The sequence below is a fragment of the Ursus maritimus genome, unplaced genomic scaffold, assembly GCF_017311325.1.
Source record: "Ursus maritimus isolate PB19 unplaced genomic scaffold, ASM1731132v1 scaffold_13, whole genome shotgun sequence".
NCBI lineage: Eukaryota > Metazoa > Chordata > Mammalia > Carnivora > Ursidae > Ursus > Ursus maritimus.
The window spans coordinates 26,090,718-26,106,302 of NW_024423675.1; the positions used below are offsets into that span (position 1 = coordinate 26,090,718).

Here is a 15,585-nt window from a genome sequence, read left to right on the forward strand (position 1 = left end):
TCTATTGTACAGTACCTTTCTCTCTCTGGACACAATGAAGGTGAGAGCAAATTAAACAAAAAGCCTGCTTTTGTCAGTTTGGTTTTCTGTTTCTGAGCTGTAACTGTTTCAGAAGGAGAGGGAGGGAGAGGGAAGTGGAGGAGAGAACAAGGTGGTAGGGGGAGGGGAGACAGAGAGAAAGACAGAGATACAGAACAGGCCCCACAGACCAGAAGCACCTCTCCCTCAGTACCCCCACCCTGGCAACTTTTTCCTATCATTCTGAGAATGGGTGCAAGAGTTAGGAGGGGGATGCCTAACAACGTTGCCCAGATCAAGGGTGGTTTGTCGGCTATGGCTCAGAAAGCCTGACTGCTGGAAATGAACCATTACCAGCCTTGCTCTGGGCACTATCACATATGACTGCCCAACCTGCCCAACAGCCAAACGGGTTTACAGATAACCATTTGATAGGGTAGGGAGGTTGAGAGGGAGTTCCCCATGTGCTGCCTGGGATCTTAGGTCCACAGATAGCTGCTGAGGAAGCAGGCAGTGGTGCCTATGCAAAGCACATCCAGAAGGCTGAGAGCAGGTTTGGGTGGGCCACAGCACAGGCCATCATACTCACCAGTACCTGTTCACAAAGCAGAGTGCCCAAAGGCAAAAGAAGACTAATGCAGTAACACTGAACACCTCTCATCTGTTACCTCATTCGTGTCTAGTAGCCACCCACCAGCCAACTTATTCTGCCAGATAACCAGCTAGGTGGATGGCACAGGCCAGGGAGGCCGCTGGGAAGCAGTCAGTGGTAGCCAGAGTGTCCGGTTTGGGTTGATGGCTGGCATCATCTAGAGCAGCTTCATCTTGCAGTGGTGAAATTCAAAGAACTTGACATACAATACATGAGTATCAGGAGGACAGTCAGCATAAAGTATGAAGCCCAGCTAGTTATTTGCAAAGGTATTTCAAGCTTCTTTGTGGTAAACACTTAAAAAACTGGGAGAAGGCCATGGTCACAGACAGGGCCCAAGGCATGCAAAGGAAGGCAGTGCCTATCTATCTACAATCATGTGCTTGGCATAGAAGCAGTGCAAGGCCATGCACTTGGAACATGTAACAGGATACAGAAGAGCATGAAAGTCCAGAGGAAGAACACAAGCATGTAAGAGTCAACCTTGCAACTGATTGTTGAAGATTTAGAAGAACCAAAGGATAAAATACTCCAGTGTGAAGAGAAAGCAGATAGAAGATTGCATGCTGTTGGCTAAGCACAGGTTTAAGGGGAGGTGGTGAGGAGACTTGTGCATGAGCTTCTCACAAGGTCATCAGTTAGCCAGACTGGAACCTGAAGGACCTGGGGCTCTCCACTGGCTGCCTTGCTGGGTCTCGAATTCCCCTGCGAGGCCCTTCACCCATCAGGTAGTATTGTAGGGGATTGGGCCACAGTTCTGCTTTGATAATCTCAGCAATCCTGTCGAATTCTAGGAGGCTGTGGTCTGAGAACCAGTTAAAGAAACTGGGGATGGTGTTTCCTTCCCGGTTCCTGTGGATATGGGACTGGGGGTCTTGGCCCCTGTGCCAGCGGATTGGAGTGGAAAGAGACACCACCCTGCCAGAGGATCTGCGCTCATATTCTTTGACGAGCCCCTCATTTCGGAAGTAGGGGTTGCTCTGAAAGATGAACTTGAATTTGCAGCCTGCTCTGGGGTGTTTGAGCTCCTCCACCTCCAAATTGATCATGTACCTCATCATGTCTTCATCTTGGCCACTGATCATAGGTGACAGCTGGGGGTGGTTCCGAAAGGCAGTGACCCAGAAACCTGGGATATTTTGGATAATGAAACTTCTGCGCTGCATATGAAGCCTTCGCATGCGGCCAAACTTGCGCTCCAGCTGAAGGAAAGCCCTGTCAGCCTGGGCATTTACATTTGACAGCTCCTGATCGATGGCCTCCAGCGAATCCATGCAGTTATTGATCTTCGGGGCCTTGCCCCGTGTCTCCTCTTTCACTCCTCCTACCACCTTTTTATCCTTCTGCATCACCTTCTTTTCTTCCACCACCTCCTCTGCTCCTCCCTCCTTTTCCGCAGCCGCTGAAACGGCGCACTTTTTTGTCGTCATTTCCTTGGCCTTCGCCCCAGGCATCATCTGAGACCCCAACCCCCCTGCGCCACAGGCTTCTAGAGCTTTCTCCCCAGCAGGGCCCTGCGGCTCTCTACGCTGACAGCCATTTTCCTGGCTATTGTCCGTCGCCACCGCGGCGGAGGCTGAGGCAGGGGCTGCTGCCAAGCCTTCCACGGGAAGCAGAGCCTCTTTCTGGCCCGATCTGGTGGGTACACGGCCGCGACTCCCAAAAACTCGAACACGGAGCACCGGGGCACAACTAGCGGGGTTCTGGGGTGCGCCTCCCTCCGCGGCGGCCTCCAAGCTGCCCTCACCTGTGTCCGCCATCACCGGCGTCGCCTCGGTTTCCTCGCCCTGGCACTGGCTTAGGTCCGGATGTCCCGGGGCATGGTCGGCAGTAGCTAAGCCGCAGTCTTTAGCTACAGGAAGATTGCTGCCCTCATCCAGGCTGCTCATTTTGGTAGAAGGCAGACCTGCAGGAGGAGAGCGTCCCTTGTCCTCCGCAGAAGCCGCGCTCCGCCCCAATCCGCCCCTCTTTTCCTCTCTTGGGGGGGATGCTGCTATGGCAACCGGTGACATCACGGCAGCGGTACGTCACATCGCGCGAGAATTCGCTGAGCCTTGAGATTACGACAGTCAAGGGTATGCCTTTGTCTTTGTGTGGTAAGATGTGAGTTTTGTCGGTCTGGAAAAGATTTCGTTTCCGTGACTGAGTGCAGACCAAATTCAAACATGTGAGAATTATGTTAATGTGCATTTCTAAGGCTCTGAATGAATTTCTAAGCCACCTACGCTGTTAATTTTCTCTTAAAATATTTACTTAAAAGGTAAGAAAGGTTAAGTAATTGTTCAAGTCCATCAGCTCATAGGGCCTTTCGTTGATGGTTAGGTGGATTCAGCAATTCACATGCCTGCTTTTTTAAATGTACAGATTCATGACTATTACCAAAGAATTGAGATGAGCAGAGTTTCATCTTTAAGAGAAGTGTCGATTTAAAAACTTAGGAGCAGTGGAAAGGGAAGTTTCTCTCATCCTAACAAGACATAATGAAGAATTATTTCATGTGTTTATGTATGTTGGCTAACACCTATGAAGCGACTGGACAATAGTTCCTCTTCGCTTTTAACTAATATAAGTAGCAAATGTATTTTCCTTACTTAGAGTTGACCCACACATGCGTGAGCACACAAATTTAGCCTTTAAGCATTGCTGGAAAAGACATGAGCTCAGATTTTATTTTCCAAAATTGCAGATATATGTTGTTTATCCTCAGGTTATAATCCTAATCTAAGAGGAGTTCTTGCTTTATAATGCCTGTGGGCATGAAGCCAGCAAATATTTGCCAAAATCTGCCCCTGTAATAATTTACTGCAGGGCGGAAGCAGTAACTGTTTGCAGGCACCGAAACTATTAATTGTCCAAATTAAAATATTTTAAGTAACATTTAAAATGTTAATGTTAAAATATTTACTTAAAATTTGTCTTTTCAAGTGAGCTCATACAATTCATCTAACAGTGATGTTAGTACTGTTCTATGTGTTGTTTGCTGGAGTATGGAAATACTGGTGTTGATCCTTAGATAAATGCAAGAATGAAGGAAAACTTAAATTTTGCATGTTTATTTTACATCTTAAATTCATATTAGAAAAATGTTTATGATTATAACTCTTTGTAATAGAAACAGAGCACCCCAGATTATGATCACTTTTAAATTAGGACTCAGAAGAGGATCCAGTGAAAAGTAAGGATGTGGGTGAAACAGATTTACAAAAAAAGTAGCAAGTATATTGAGGGAAGTAGTGCAGACCCTGTGCAATTAAGAATGAGTTGCTGATAGAAAAACACTGACAGACATTACAGAGAAACAGCCTCTCATGCAGCTTCATAGTTTAGCTCACAAAGGTTTACTAGAGAATTTATAAACAATTAAGGTATTTTTGTACCCCTAGTCAGCCTACTCAAGGACGCTGGCTAATCAGATAACCCTTAGAAACTGTGCAAACAAGATTCACTCTTCTCAGACTACAATTACTTTTCTCTCCTTTTTTCCCCTCTTTTAATAAATCCTATTTTGCCTCCGTGGCATGAAATCAATCTACTGATTTATCCTCTTTGTAAGTAAGTAAACAATGTGCTATAATTAAGTGACTTTATGACTTTGGGTTATTCTTTGACACTACTCTGCCTTGTTTCATTTCTTAAGGAATCTTTGCAGTGTGGAAGGATTAATTCTCTAGGATTTTAACATGAGCCAAGAAGCAGAGAAGCAGCAAATGTTTAATGAAAGTTCCTTTGCTGTACAAGAAAGAAAGAATTTGCTATTTGCAACAGAAAATTAGAAAATTACATAAGACTGCTATTACCTGTGAACCTTTTTTCTTGTTGCGTATACAAAACTTTTTAAAAGATTTTTATCTTTACCACTTGACACATCCCCATCCCTAGCTTTGATTATTCCTGTCAATGGAATTATTTTCCACTAATAATAACCTGCCTATTCTTGCATCTCCATTCAGGCCTACCTCATGTAGATTGCATTAGGCATTTAATGCATTTGATATCATAAACAAGGACCCAGGATTCACAGAGAAGTTAACTCACTCATGGTGAGATATTAATTGCAAAACTGCTTCCTCCCATCTCCTATGCATAACCTTCCCTTATCACCTTGCCGTTCTGATAGTCCTCTGAATTTCTGTAGCTCTTATGACCTTCGCCATGCAAATTAGAACTTATCTTTTATCTTTAACTTTCTTGGTTGTTTCATGCAGATCAGTCTCCTCATCAGCTAGACAGAGATGGCCACATAGTGGCTTTTTCCTTGGCATCGACTACAGTATAGCCCAGTGACTATCTCACTGAAGATTGTAATGAATTTTATTATTTGACTTAAATGAAAACTTTTAAATGTTTTACCAAAATGAATAATATGACTATGCTAGTATTTCATTTTGAGTTGAGTGGATATATATTATAGGTATGAATCATTTTATTTGCATATTAAAATAAAGGATTTTGGGTACACAACAAACCTGTTCTGTTGGCAATTGGCAGTATGCCTCACTACAAAGAAGAAGATATATCAGTAAAATGATCATATGGAAAAATATTCGCAGGAAATGCCATGAAAATCCAGGAGGTAATTTTCATTTGCTAAGGACTAGGACTTTAACAAAAGTTCAAACATAAATTAATACAGTCAAACAGGAATGACTTTACTAAAGTATATAGTAAATACTGGAAAACTTAGGAAATATCCACTTATTAATCTTGAACAACAAGTTTGTTTTTTCAGAATGATAGGGTTTCTGGTTATATATTCATTATAGTCTATATTTTATTAAGTGTCTTCTAAATGTGTTTTTTAATCCTCAGAGCAACCCTGTGAGGTAACAATATTATGACCTCCATTTTACATTACCTCAGAAGGAACTCAAGCACAGAGGAACTGAGTGGTTTATCCACGGTCAAATAGCAACAATAGACCCATAATCTGAACGCAGGTAATCTGACTCAAGAACTACACACTCTTTCATTATATTGTCTGCAATTCTACACAACATATAAAATGCAAAAGCGCTTTCTTAGAAATAAGACCACATGACCATCCCAATATAATGTTAAATCTTATCATCCTATTCCCCTCTGCCCATCGAGAAAGATACTAACAGAGGCACCTGGGTGGCTCAGTCATTAAGCATCTGCCTTCGGCTCAGGTCATGATCCCAGGGTCCTGGGATCGAGCCCTGCGTCAGGCTCCATGCTCAGCGGGAAGCCTGCTTCTCCCTCTCTCACTCCCCCTGCTGGTGTTCCCTCTCTCGCTGTGTCTCTCTCTGTCCAATAAATAAATAAAATCTTAAAAAAAAAAGAAAAGAAATCAAGAAAGATACTAACAGTTGTTGGGGAAGTACCCAATTACGAAAAGGAGAAACAGGAATTCATGTTCCTGGATTCAGTGCCATAAGTCAACAGTTCTCAATCCATCAGATGTCATATTCCCTTTGTTCATTTGTTATTTCTTTATTGATATTGCGTAGACCCACTCTTATTAGAGGAGGGCAAAAGACATGGGCCACTTTTCCGTCTCTGCCTTCATGAGCAATGGAAATTTGGGCAAGTGGTTTAACTTTTTTAATCTCAATTTCCACATTCTATAAAATAAGAATCATAAGGGGCACCTGGCTGGCTCAGTCAGTGGAGCATGCAATTTTGATCTCGGGGTTGTAAGTTCGAGCCCTATATTGGGCACAGCCTACTTAAAAAAAAAAAGAAAAAGGGAATAGTAAGATCACCCAACCTGTCTTTATCACTTCTCAGAGTAATGGGTCAATATTGTAACATAGGTGAACCTTCTTTGTAAGTTGCTTTCCTGATGTTGCTTTCCTCCTCCCTCACTCCCATCTCCATCTTTTTTTCCTTCTTTTCTTTAGCAGTTATTTCATGGACCATTACAGCCAAAAGATACCGAATTTTCAAACGATTTCCCCTAAATGACCCTTAACATATGGAAGGAGTTATGTCACTGTGACTGAGTCACTTCTCCAGGGCTCCAAAGCCCTAAATTAAGTTGAGCAGCAACAGAAGCATTCTATGGAAACGTTTCTCTTCCTCAAACAACACAAAGGCATCTTTAGCAGACAGACCCTGTGTGTCCAGGGCCAGGCAAAATTTCCATTTCTAACAGAAAGCTGTCCTGCTTTTTGGGAAAACAATGGCTGAAGAACAGCTTCCTTCACATTCGAAGAAAATGCTGGTCTAATTGAATTTTTTGCAGGCAAGAGTCAAGGGTGGATCTGGCTTTGGTACCAATTCAGTGTGAAGTTTGACATGGTGGCCATGAAAATGCACCTCCGAGTCTTCCAAATACAAGGAGAGTAATTGTTCAAGAGCCTGAATGCTGTACCCTGAAATCTATAGCCTCCTTTGCACTCTGGCTATACCTCCTATGAGCTGCTCCAGCCAGTGACTGTGTGTGGCTAGGATACAAGGCAAGACCATTCCTAGAAGATGTGGGACTTAGCTGACAGCTGACTCTGGCTGGCTTAAGGACTCCCTATTGGCCTTCCTGAATCTTCCTTGGATGGCGCAGGAGACTAAGACACTTCCACCCAACTTTCTCTGCTCTCCTTTTCACTCAGAATCAGATTTGCTTTCTGGTCAAATGGCTCTTCCATCTTTTTTCTGGCTTCCTCCCCATTTCATTCACTCACACAGTCATTTTCCCTAATAAAATCTGCACATTTAATCCCACCTTGACTTCTGCTTTTCAGAGGATCCAGAATAACATAATTAACAGATCATTTTAACCTCTTAGTTTCCATTTTTATGTCTTGCAAATTGAGAGTCAGGGGACAGAGAGAAGAGCTAGAAGCAGGGAAAGACTCAGAGCAGTAAGGTCATGCCTGCACTAAATGACATAATGAAGTAGTTAGATGGCTATACTTTAGAGTCACTAGTTCCTTATATATTTTGGAGATTAACCTCTTCAGATATATGGTTTACAAATATTTTCTCCCATTCTGTAGTTTCCTTTTCATTTGATTGTTGATAAAATAAAAATTATAAGTATTAGAAAGTCTTGTGTCAGAGTTTGATTGGCAATTGTTTTCATTCTTAGTGTTAGATGATGATGTATCTTACAAGCAGTGTGGTGGCCATAGAGTTTAGAGGAGATGAAATAAGTTGCTTTCAAAAACTACGGTGTTTAAAACAGTGGTGCAGGAAGGAGGGCCTGGCTGGCTCAGTTGGTAGAGCATATGACTCTTTTTAGTTTGTTTCAAGTTTTTATTTAAATTCTAGTTAGTTGAAACACTGGGTAGCTCAATTGGTTAAGCATTTGACTTCGGCTCAGGTCATGAACCCAGGGTCCTGGGATCGAGTCCTGTTTTGGGCTCCTTGCTCAGCAGGGTCCCTGCTTCTCCCTCTGCCTGCTGCTCCCCTGGCTTGTGTTCTCTCTCTCTATCTGATAAATAAATAAAATCCTTTTTAAAAAATTCTGGTTAGTTAAGATATAGTATAATATTGGTTTCAGGAGTAGAATTTAGTGATTCATCACTTACATATAGCACCCAGGAGCATGTGACTCTTGATCTCAGGGTCTTGAGTTTAAGCCCCACGTTGGGAGTGGAGTTTACTTAAAAAATAATAATAATAAAATAGCAGTGCAAAATGTTTTCATATGTAAAATGGTGCTAGGTTCTAGGCTTAAAGAATAAATAGATTTTTCATCTATGTTAGCACTGGATAATTACTTTATATGGGGCACTATCCCTCACATTGCAGGATATCTAGCTTCCCTAATATCCCTAATGAATACCAGTAACACCTACATTCATTGCAATAAACAAAATAACTGTCAAATTTCCCAAACACGGCAGGGGGAAGTCCACATACACATTGATAATCGTTTGTAAATACTTGTGACTACGATACAGTATTCTCATTCCTAGCCACTAGAGGGAGGTAGTAGTCTGACTGCAACAGCATCTAGACTAGCATATACTAGACCCATCTCAACAGAAACTCTGTACTGTGCTAGACAAGTTAGAGCTTGGTGAAGAGGATGACAAGTATTAAGTGCTGTTATAAGTAATCACCCAATTGACTCAAATCCCAAAAATTCACATTCTCTACATTTCACAGTGATATTTTCAGTTCTGTAACATTTCAGCAGCCAAATTCCGGAAGGATATTAGAACATTCCAGGGTGCCTGAGTGGCTCAGTCAATTAAGTGTCTGCCTTCAGCTCAGGTCATGATCTCAGGGTCCTGGGATCGAGTTCCACGTCAGGTTCCCTGCTCAGTGGGGAGCCCGCTTCTCCCTCTCCCGCGCCCCCCGCTTGTGATCACTATCTCTCTGTCAAATAAATAAATAAAATCCTAAAAAAAAAATTGAACTATTTTAGCTAATTCTGTTCTTTTTTTTTTAAAGACTTTATCTGAAAGAGGGCACACGCGCATTTGCACTCGCGCACACACGAGGAGGGGGTAGAGGGAGAGGGACAAGCAGACTCCCCGTGGAGCAGAGAGCCCCACACAAGGCTCCATCTCATGACTCCGGAATCATTACCTGAGCTGAAGGCAGACGTTTAACCTACTGAGCCACCCAGGCACCCTGCTAATTCTGTTCTTCTGAAGAAAAGTAAAACCAAGCAGTTTAATTTAGACAACAAATATCAAGAACTGCATTTTTAAATACAGGAAATAGTTATAATCTGACAGAGCAAGATATATACATCCCTTTTTAAAGCCATTCTTGGATAGATTGGGAATAATGGTCAGGCTAATAAATATATACTTAATTAGGATTTTACATATGTTTTTGTGCCAAAATTATAGGTTGCTGCAATATGGTGGGATGTGCTCTAGCTTAAAATAAGAAACCCTACTTGAATACAGCCTGTGTTACTTACATCTAAGTTAATGTACTTCAATTTGCTAAACCTCTATTTCCCTATCACATGGGGATAGTGATACAAAGACTGTAGGAATACGAACATAAAATGAAAGCATATATGGAGATTTCTGATATTTTTAACAATCCTCTGAGAAGATTTTGAAGACAGAGATGTGTACTTGGAGCAGAATTAGATACCCAAGGCTTAAATTGTGACTCCATGGGACAGAGAACTCAAATGTGATTAAGAATATAGGTAAATATCTTGTTTTGTTTTTATAATAAAAACCAAATTCAGGAAACTAAGAGATGAAGCAGGAGTAGCAATAGGGTTTAGGGCAATGATCCCCAAACATTAGCATGCATTCACCAGGAGTGCTGGTTAAAATACAGTTGCTAGACTCCACCTCAGAGTTTGATTCTACAGGGCAGGAGTGGGGTTCTCGAATTTGCATTTCTAACTAGATTCAGGTGAACCTCATGCTGCTGGCCTGGGGACCACCCTTTGCAATCTACTGCATTAGGATAATGGAAAGTAGTAGGTTAAAGATAAAGAGTCCAATAGAAGGGTCCAAGTAAAGGAGGTTGAAGAATCATCTTGTAGGCATCTGAACGTGCAGAAATGAAAAGGGAAACACAGGAAGATTGTTGGGTAAGTATGTCAGTACTACTTATAGGTCAGTATATCCTGAGCAGACTCAGCATCTTCAGTGATGAGAGAATAACAGAACCACTTAGTTTGTAAATTAAGAAATCTCTAGAGAGATCAAATTTTCCCTGGAATTGAAGGAGAAAAGTAACAAAAGAAAAAAAGTAATTCCAAAATTGGGATTATAAATGAAATCATACAGCAATAACAAGAACTGGCAAATAAAATCATGCAAGTAGAGTCAGCAACTTTTTTTTTTTAAGATTTTATTTGTTCACTTGAGAGAGAGAACAGAGAGCAGGAGCAGAGAGGAGAGACAGAAGGAGAAGCAGACTCCCCGCTGAGGAGGGAGCCCGACCCGACCCGGGGCTCAGTCCCAGGACCTGGAGATCACGATCTGAGCCCAAGGCAGATGCTTAACCATCTGAGCCATCCAGGTACCCCAGAGTCAGCAACTTTTATTTAAGCACAGAAAAAAAAACCAAAATAGTAGAAATGGGCAAATGCAATTCCAATTTTTGAATTCATGACAATATTTTTAAATCTGTTTATTGTTATAATTTACATACACTAAAATGCATGAATCTTAATTGTACAACTTGATAAGTTTCAACAAATGGATACATCCATGTTATCATCACCCAAATCAAAATACGGTGTGTTACTATCACCCCTGAAGTTTGCTCATGCTTCTTCCCAGTTACTCTACCAACCCTAAGGCAACCATTCTTCGGATTTCTATCACCATAGGTAAGTTTCCCATGCTACTGAACTTCACATATATGGAATTATATAGTATGTACTCTCTTTATTATTTATTTAGACAGAGAGCATGCACCGTGAGGTGGGGGGGCAGAGGGAATTTTAAGCAGACTCCACACTGACCCCCGAGCCCAATGCAGGGCTCGATCTCACTACCCTGAGACCATGACCTGAGCCAAAATCAAGAATCAAATGCTTAACCGACTGAGCCACGCAGGAGCCCCTAGTATGTACTCTCCTATCTGGCATCCTTCACTCAAAAATGTTTTTGAGATGCATCCATGTTGTTGCGTGATCAGTAGTTTGTTCCCTCTTGTTGCTGAGTCATGTTCCATTGTATGAATACACCATAATTCATTCATTCACTTTTGGCGGACATTGGTTTGAGTCTAGCTTTGAACAGTCATGAATTTTTTAAAAATCTCAACAGCAAAAAACTGTTATGAATATTCTTGTGCCCTATGTAAATTATACTTTAATAAAGAAAACAATGACAAATTCCAAAAACAAAAGAAAATCTATTTTTAGGTAGACCTTTGGTCACTTAAATGAGCAAAGAGAGAGGGCTACTGCACAACCAACAGTGAGGTGGTAGGGATTAAATATTTATCACTCAATGTTAGCCACTATCAATGTGATCAAGAAAATGCAAATGGATTCAAACTGGATATGTATATGGACTAGAAAGCAAGTGGAGAACACATTTCCCAATACTAAGCTGCCATAAATTCTGGAATCAGTTTGAAGCTTAAAGAAATGAAGACTTGGAAGTGAAGTTACTATCTCAGAAGACCCTCAAAGGCTTATAAGTATGCATCAGTGGCTGTGGCTGATTCTGCAATGCAAACCTCTGCTCGATTAGTGGACCTCAGCCTTAAGAAATGTGGCTGAAATCAAGCCCTTAATAAGACCCGTATTTCTAGAATTTTGTAGAGGAGTACATAAATCTTAAAATAAGTTTCTATGTATGTGGTCAGTTTGGGGCAATGTCCCAACTGGGTCTACAGCTAGAGCTGTAGGAAATAATCCAACATCACTGATAACTCTTCACAATAATATGTGCGTCCTACTTACCTCCTAAAGTCTCCAATTATAGAATCATCTTTTAAGTATTAGTATTATTACCTTGATGGAAGTTGATCTATATTTTCTATTTTTGGTGACTGATAAAAATAAGCTATATTAATAGTTTAAATATTTCTCCTTTTTGTTTTGAAAAATTTCAAACCACAGTGGAAATAATATTAAAATATTAATACCACCATTAAAATATTAGTACCGCCATTAAAAAAAAAAAACAGTGATCAACAAGGTAAAAAGATCAATAAGAAGTCATTTCCTTTTTTTGACAAGGGAATTTGAAAGACAAAGTACGTCAGGTATTATGGACTGCATCTGGGAGGAATTGGCACACTTTCTAATTCCTCAGCCTGGAGGGGGCATCATTCCCTAATTTCTAAAGAGGTGCCAAGTTTGTTTGCGGATGCCCTAGGACAAAGTTAAACTGGGGATTGGGGTGAGGAGAATAGGTGGATCCATAGTTTATAGAAAGATCCTAAAGATGCTGTGTCACTCTGAAAGGCAGCTTCCAGGGAGAACTTCAAAAATGACCTGGCTATAGATTAGATTTGCAAATGACATGGAATTAGGAGGTAAAATTACTCATTAGGAATAATTAATGATCCTCCAAACACAAACAGGTTAAAAAATTAGCCTAATTTAATAAAAATTAATATAGATACACATAAAGTGTTGGACACAAACTTCAGTGAAGTATAACATGAAGACGCCTAACTCAGCAGCACATGAATATTTTAAAAGTATTTACTTTGGTAAATTTTAATCTTATTAGGAGTGAAAAGGGTAATATTGCTGCTCCAAAAGCTAATGTTCTCCCAAGATCCATTTAAAGAAATATACTATGTAAAATATAGACGGTAAGAATCTCATTCTATTTTGTTATCTGGATGTTACTTTGTTCAGTTCAGGGAAACTGACTTTAGGGAAAACACTGGCATAATAAATCTTCTTTATTAGCATACACAATGGATAAGGAACATTGGAGGAATTTATATATAGCCAGGTTGATAGTGGTGGTGGTGGAGGGGGTGGAGAGCTACTGAAGAGAAGGACGGGATGATGATCTTCAAGTACTTATCTCTTTTGTGGACTCAGGCTAATTACATTCTGCAAGACTACAGGGGTCAAAACATGGAGATGTGCTGAGAGCCTACTATATGCCAGTTCCTTTGCAATAGCTGGATGTTACAAGGCCGTGTGTTTCTGAGTAAATTTAACAAAAGTGGGAAGGGAATGCATATTCCCTCACTTGAGGAGTCCAAGGAAAGGTTATCCATGATCCTCAAATCTGTCTGCACCTTTGTATCTAATTTAACTAGTTTGAGGGTAGAGCCTAGGTATCAGAATTTTTTCAAAGCTCCCCAGCTATTTTTTTTTTTTAAGATTGTATTTATTTATGAGAGAGAAAGAGAGACATAGGGGGCAGGGGGAAAAGAAGAGGGAGAGGGACAAGTAGACTCTGCTGAGCGTGGAGCCCGAGGCAGGGCCTGATCTCAGGACCCTGAGATGATCTGAGCTGAAACCAAGAGTCAGATGCTTAACCAACTAAGTCACCCAGGTGTCCCACTCCCCAACCATTTATAATGGGCAGTTGGGTTTGAGAAATATTAGGCTACGTAGCTGTCTGGATGCAAATTAAATGTGAAATTAAAATGAAGAGGAAGGTAAATGGAAATTAATATTACATATATGCCAGGCATTGTGCTTGGCATTTTCACATTCTAACCCGTATTAACTATGTTAATAACTGAAATCTTTTAACACAGTGCCTGGCACATAGTAAGCTCCCAAATGTATGCTTTCTACAATCTTATAATGGCATTCTCTTAATACATCCTGGGAGAATATTAGCTTACAATACAGGTATTATCATCTCTGCATTATGGACAAGGAAACCGAGGCTCAGGAAAGGCATTTATTTTGGCTAATGCGATAGGTAGTAGATTGTAAAACTGTGATTTATTCCCAGTTTAAAGCTAGTGTGTCCAGGTACCTGGCTGGCTCAGTCAATACAGTATGTGACTTTTGATCTCAGAGTTTTAAGTTCGAGCCCCATGTTGGGTGCAGAAATTACTTAATAAAATATTTGAATAAACAAGTAAATAAAATAAAGCTAGTATGTCTTCTGTCTCTTCAGGCCACTTATTAGACATCTGGGTATTTATAAAAATTAGCACCTTACTTAAGCGGCCCTTTTTATTTTTAATAGAACCATTTCTTCCTGACCTATTCTCAAAAAAAATTAAATACAAATCCTGAAAAAGTGAAGCCAAAGAGTAGACATTTTCCTAATGTGGCCTGACAGAAACTCTTCTGTAGTCTTGAGAACCCCAGAGGCCAAAGGAAATGTATTAAAGTGGCCCTTCAGAGCTGAAACAAAGCACTTCAAGCAAACATGGAGAAAGTACTGCTCACAAATGAAATACCTCCCCTATATATAGTGAATGGATAAATATTATATCTGTCACATTCATAGTCTAGGACTTCAATTATATATTAATATTGAGGGAGGGAAAGTTAGCCCTGAAAGGACAGTCCTGATCATCTCTGACACCTTCTTTTTGCCACGTTTCCTGAGTTTTCTTATGCACGTGACTGGTTTGAGTAGGTGAATTTGCTGGAGAAGAGGAAACATTCAAAGAAAGACACCCCCTCAATGAGACAGTGAGTTCCTCAAGAGAAAGGACAACCTTCACTTTACTATCCCATATTATAATCCTTAATAACCAATACAAAATAATAATTGCTGCAAGACTGCACTGCAAGGCTACACTATTTTTCAAAAATAAAATATGCTTCAAGTGGTGAGCACTGAATTGACTTGATGCAATGCTAGATTCAGATTCTTTTTTTCTGTTGCCTGGCCAATTGTTAAAATTTAGAGCCTATGTTAACATACACAAAATGGTACATTTGATAACTGAAATTTTCTTTTCTGAGCTTCACGTACTTCTGTAAACCAAAAATACAGAAAATTTTATTCTATAAAAATGTCAAGTTACAGATCCTAAATATTGTTAAGGGACTCCTTTAGATAACCAATAGAATAACTACCAATGCCAATCTGACACCCAGATGTACCCTACTTATATCCAGAAACATAATTTTACACATTGTTTTGCAAAGTACAGAATATATCCTTTTTTTAAAAGATATTATTTATTTGTCACAGAGAGAGCACAAGCAGGGGGAGCAGCAGGCAGAGGGAGACGCAGGGTCCCCACTGAGCAAGGAGCCCTTTACGGATCCGACAACCCTGGGATCATGACTTGAGCCAAAGGCAGACACTTAACCAACTGAGCCACCGAGGCATCAAAGTACTGAGTATGTCTTAGGTACTCAAGGAAAAGTTGATAGAAGACATTTGCTTTAAGAAAGGCTTTGTAAATTTTTTTATCTCAATTTTACAAATGCCTTAAAAACCATCTTCTTCCTGTTACTTCATCAAGTCTTTTTGGGTACTAGGATGTTTTGTTTTTTCCATTCTGGAGTTATTTACTTTGTCATTCAATATTTACCTAATAACTATGTGCAAGCAGTGAGAGATATAAAAGATACCCCATCATCTCTGCTTTCACAAAGCTTCCAAACTAGG

The 15,585-nt window shown here is 40.5% G+C and overlaps 1 protein-coding gene and 1 long non-coding RNA gene across 13 annotated transcripts in view; one reads left to right on the forward strand and one right to left on the reverse strand.

The window, feature by feature from the left end:
• The window catches only part of TSPYL4 (TSPY like 4), a 37,859-nt gene extending 35,114 nt beyond the window's left edge, over positions 1-2,745 (reverse strand). For 8 of the 12 annotated variants that reach the window (XM_040627669.1, XM_040627668.1, XM_040627663.1 and 5 more), the window contains exon 1: positions 608-2,742. In XM_040627669.1, coding sequence (XP_040483603.1) covers positions 1,309-2,682 — 1,374 coding nt within the window. In that variant the 5' untranslated portion in view covers positions 2,683-2,742 and the 3' untranslated portion in view covers positions 608-1,308. Of the gene's footprint in view, positions 1-607 lie in introns of all 12 variants that reach the window. The other 4 variants (XR_005834339.1, XM_040627664.1, XM_040627662.1 and 1 more) reach the window with 4 other exon arrangements.
• On the forward strand, positions 2,622-7,881 carry LOC103663478. The gene is made up of 3 exons (XR_568782.2): positions 2,622-2,745; positions 5,480-5,607; positions 6,535-7,881. It is a non-coding gene; the product is annotated as an uncharacterized LOC103663478 (long non-coding RNA).
• The last annotated feature ends 7,704 nt before the right edge of the window (positions 7,882-15,585 follow it).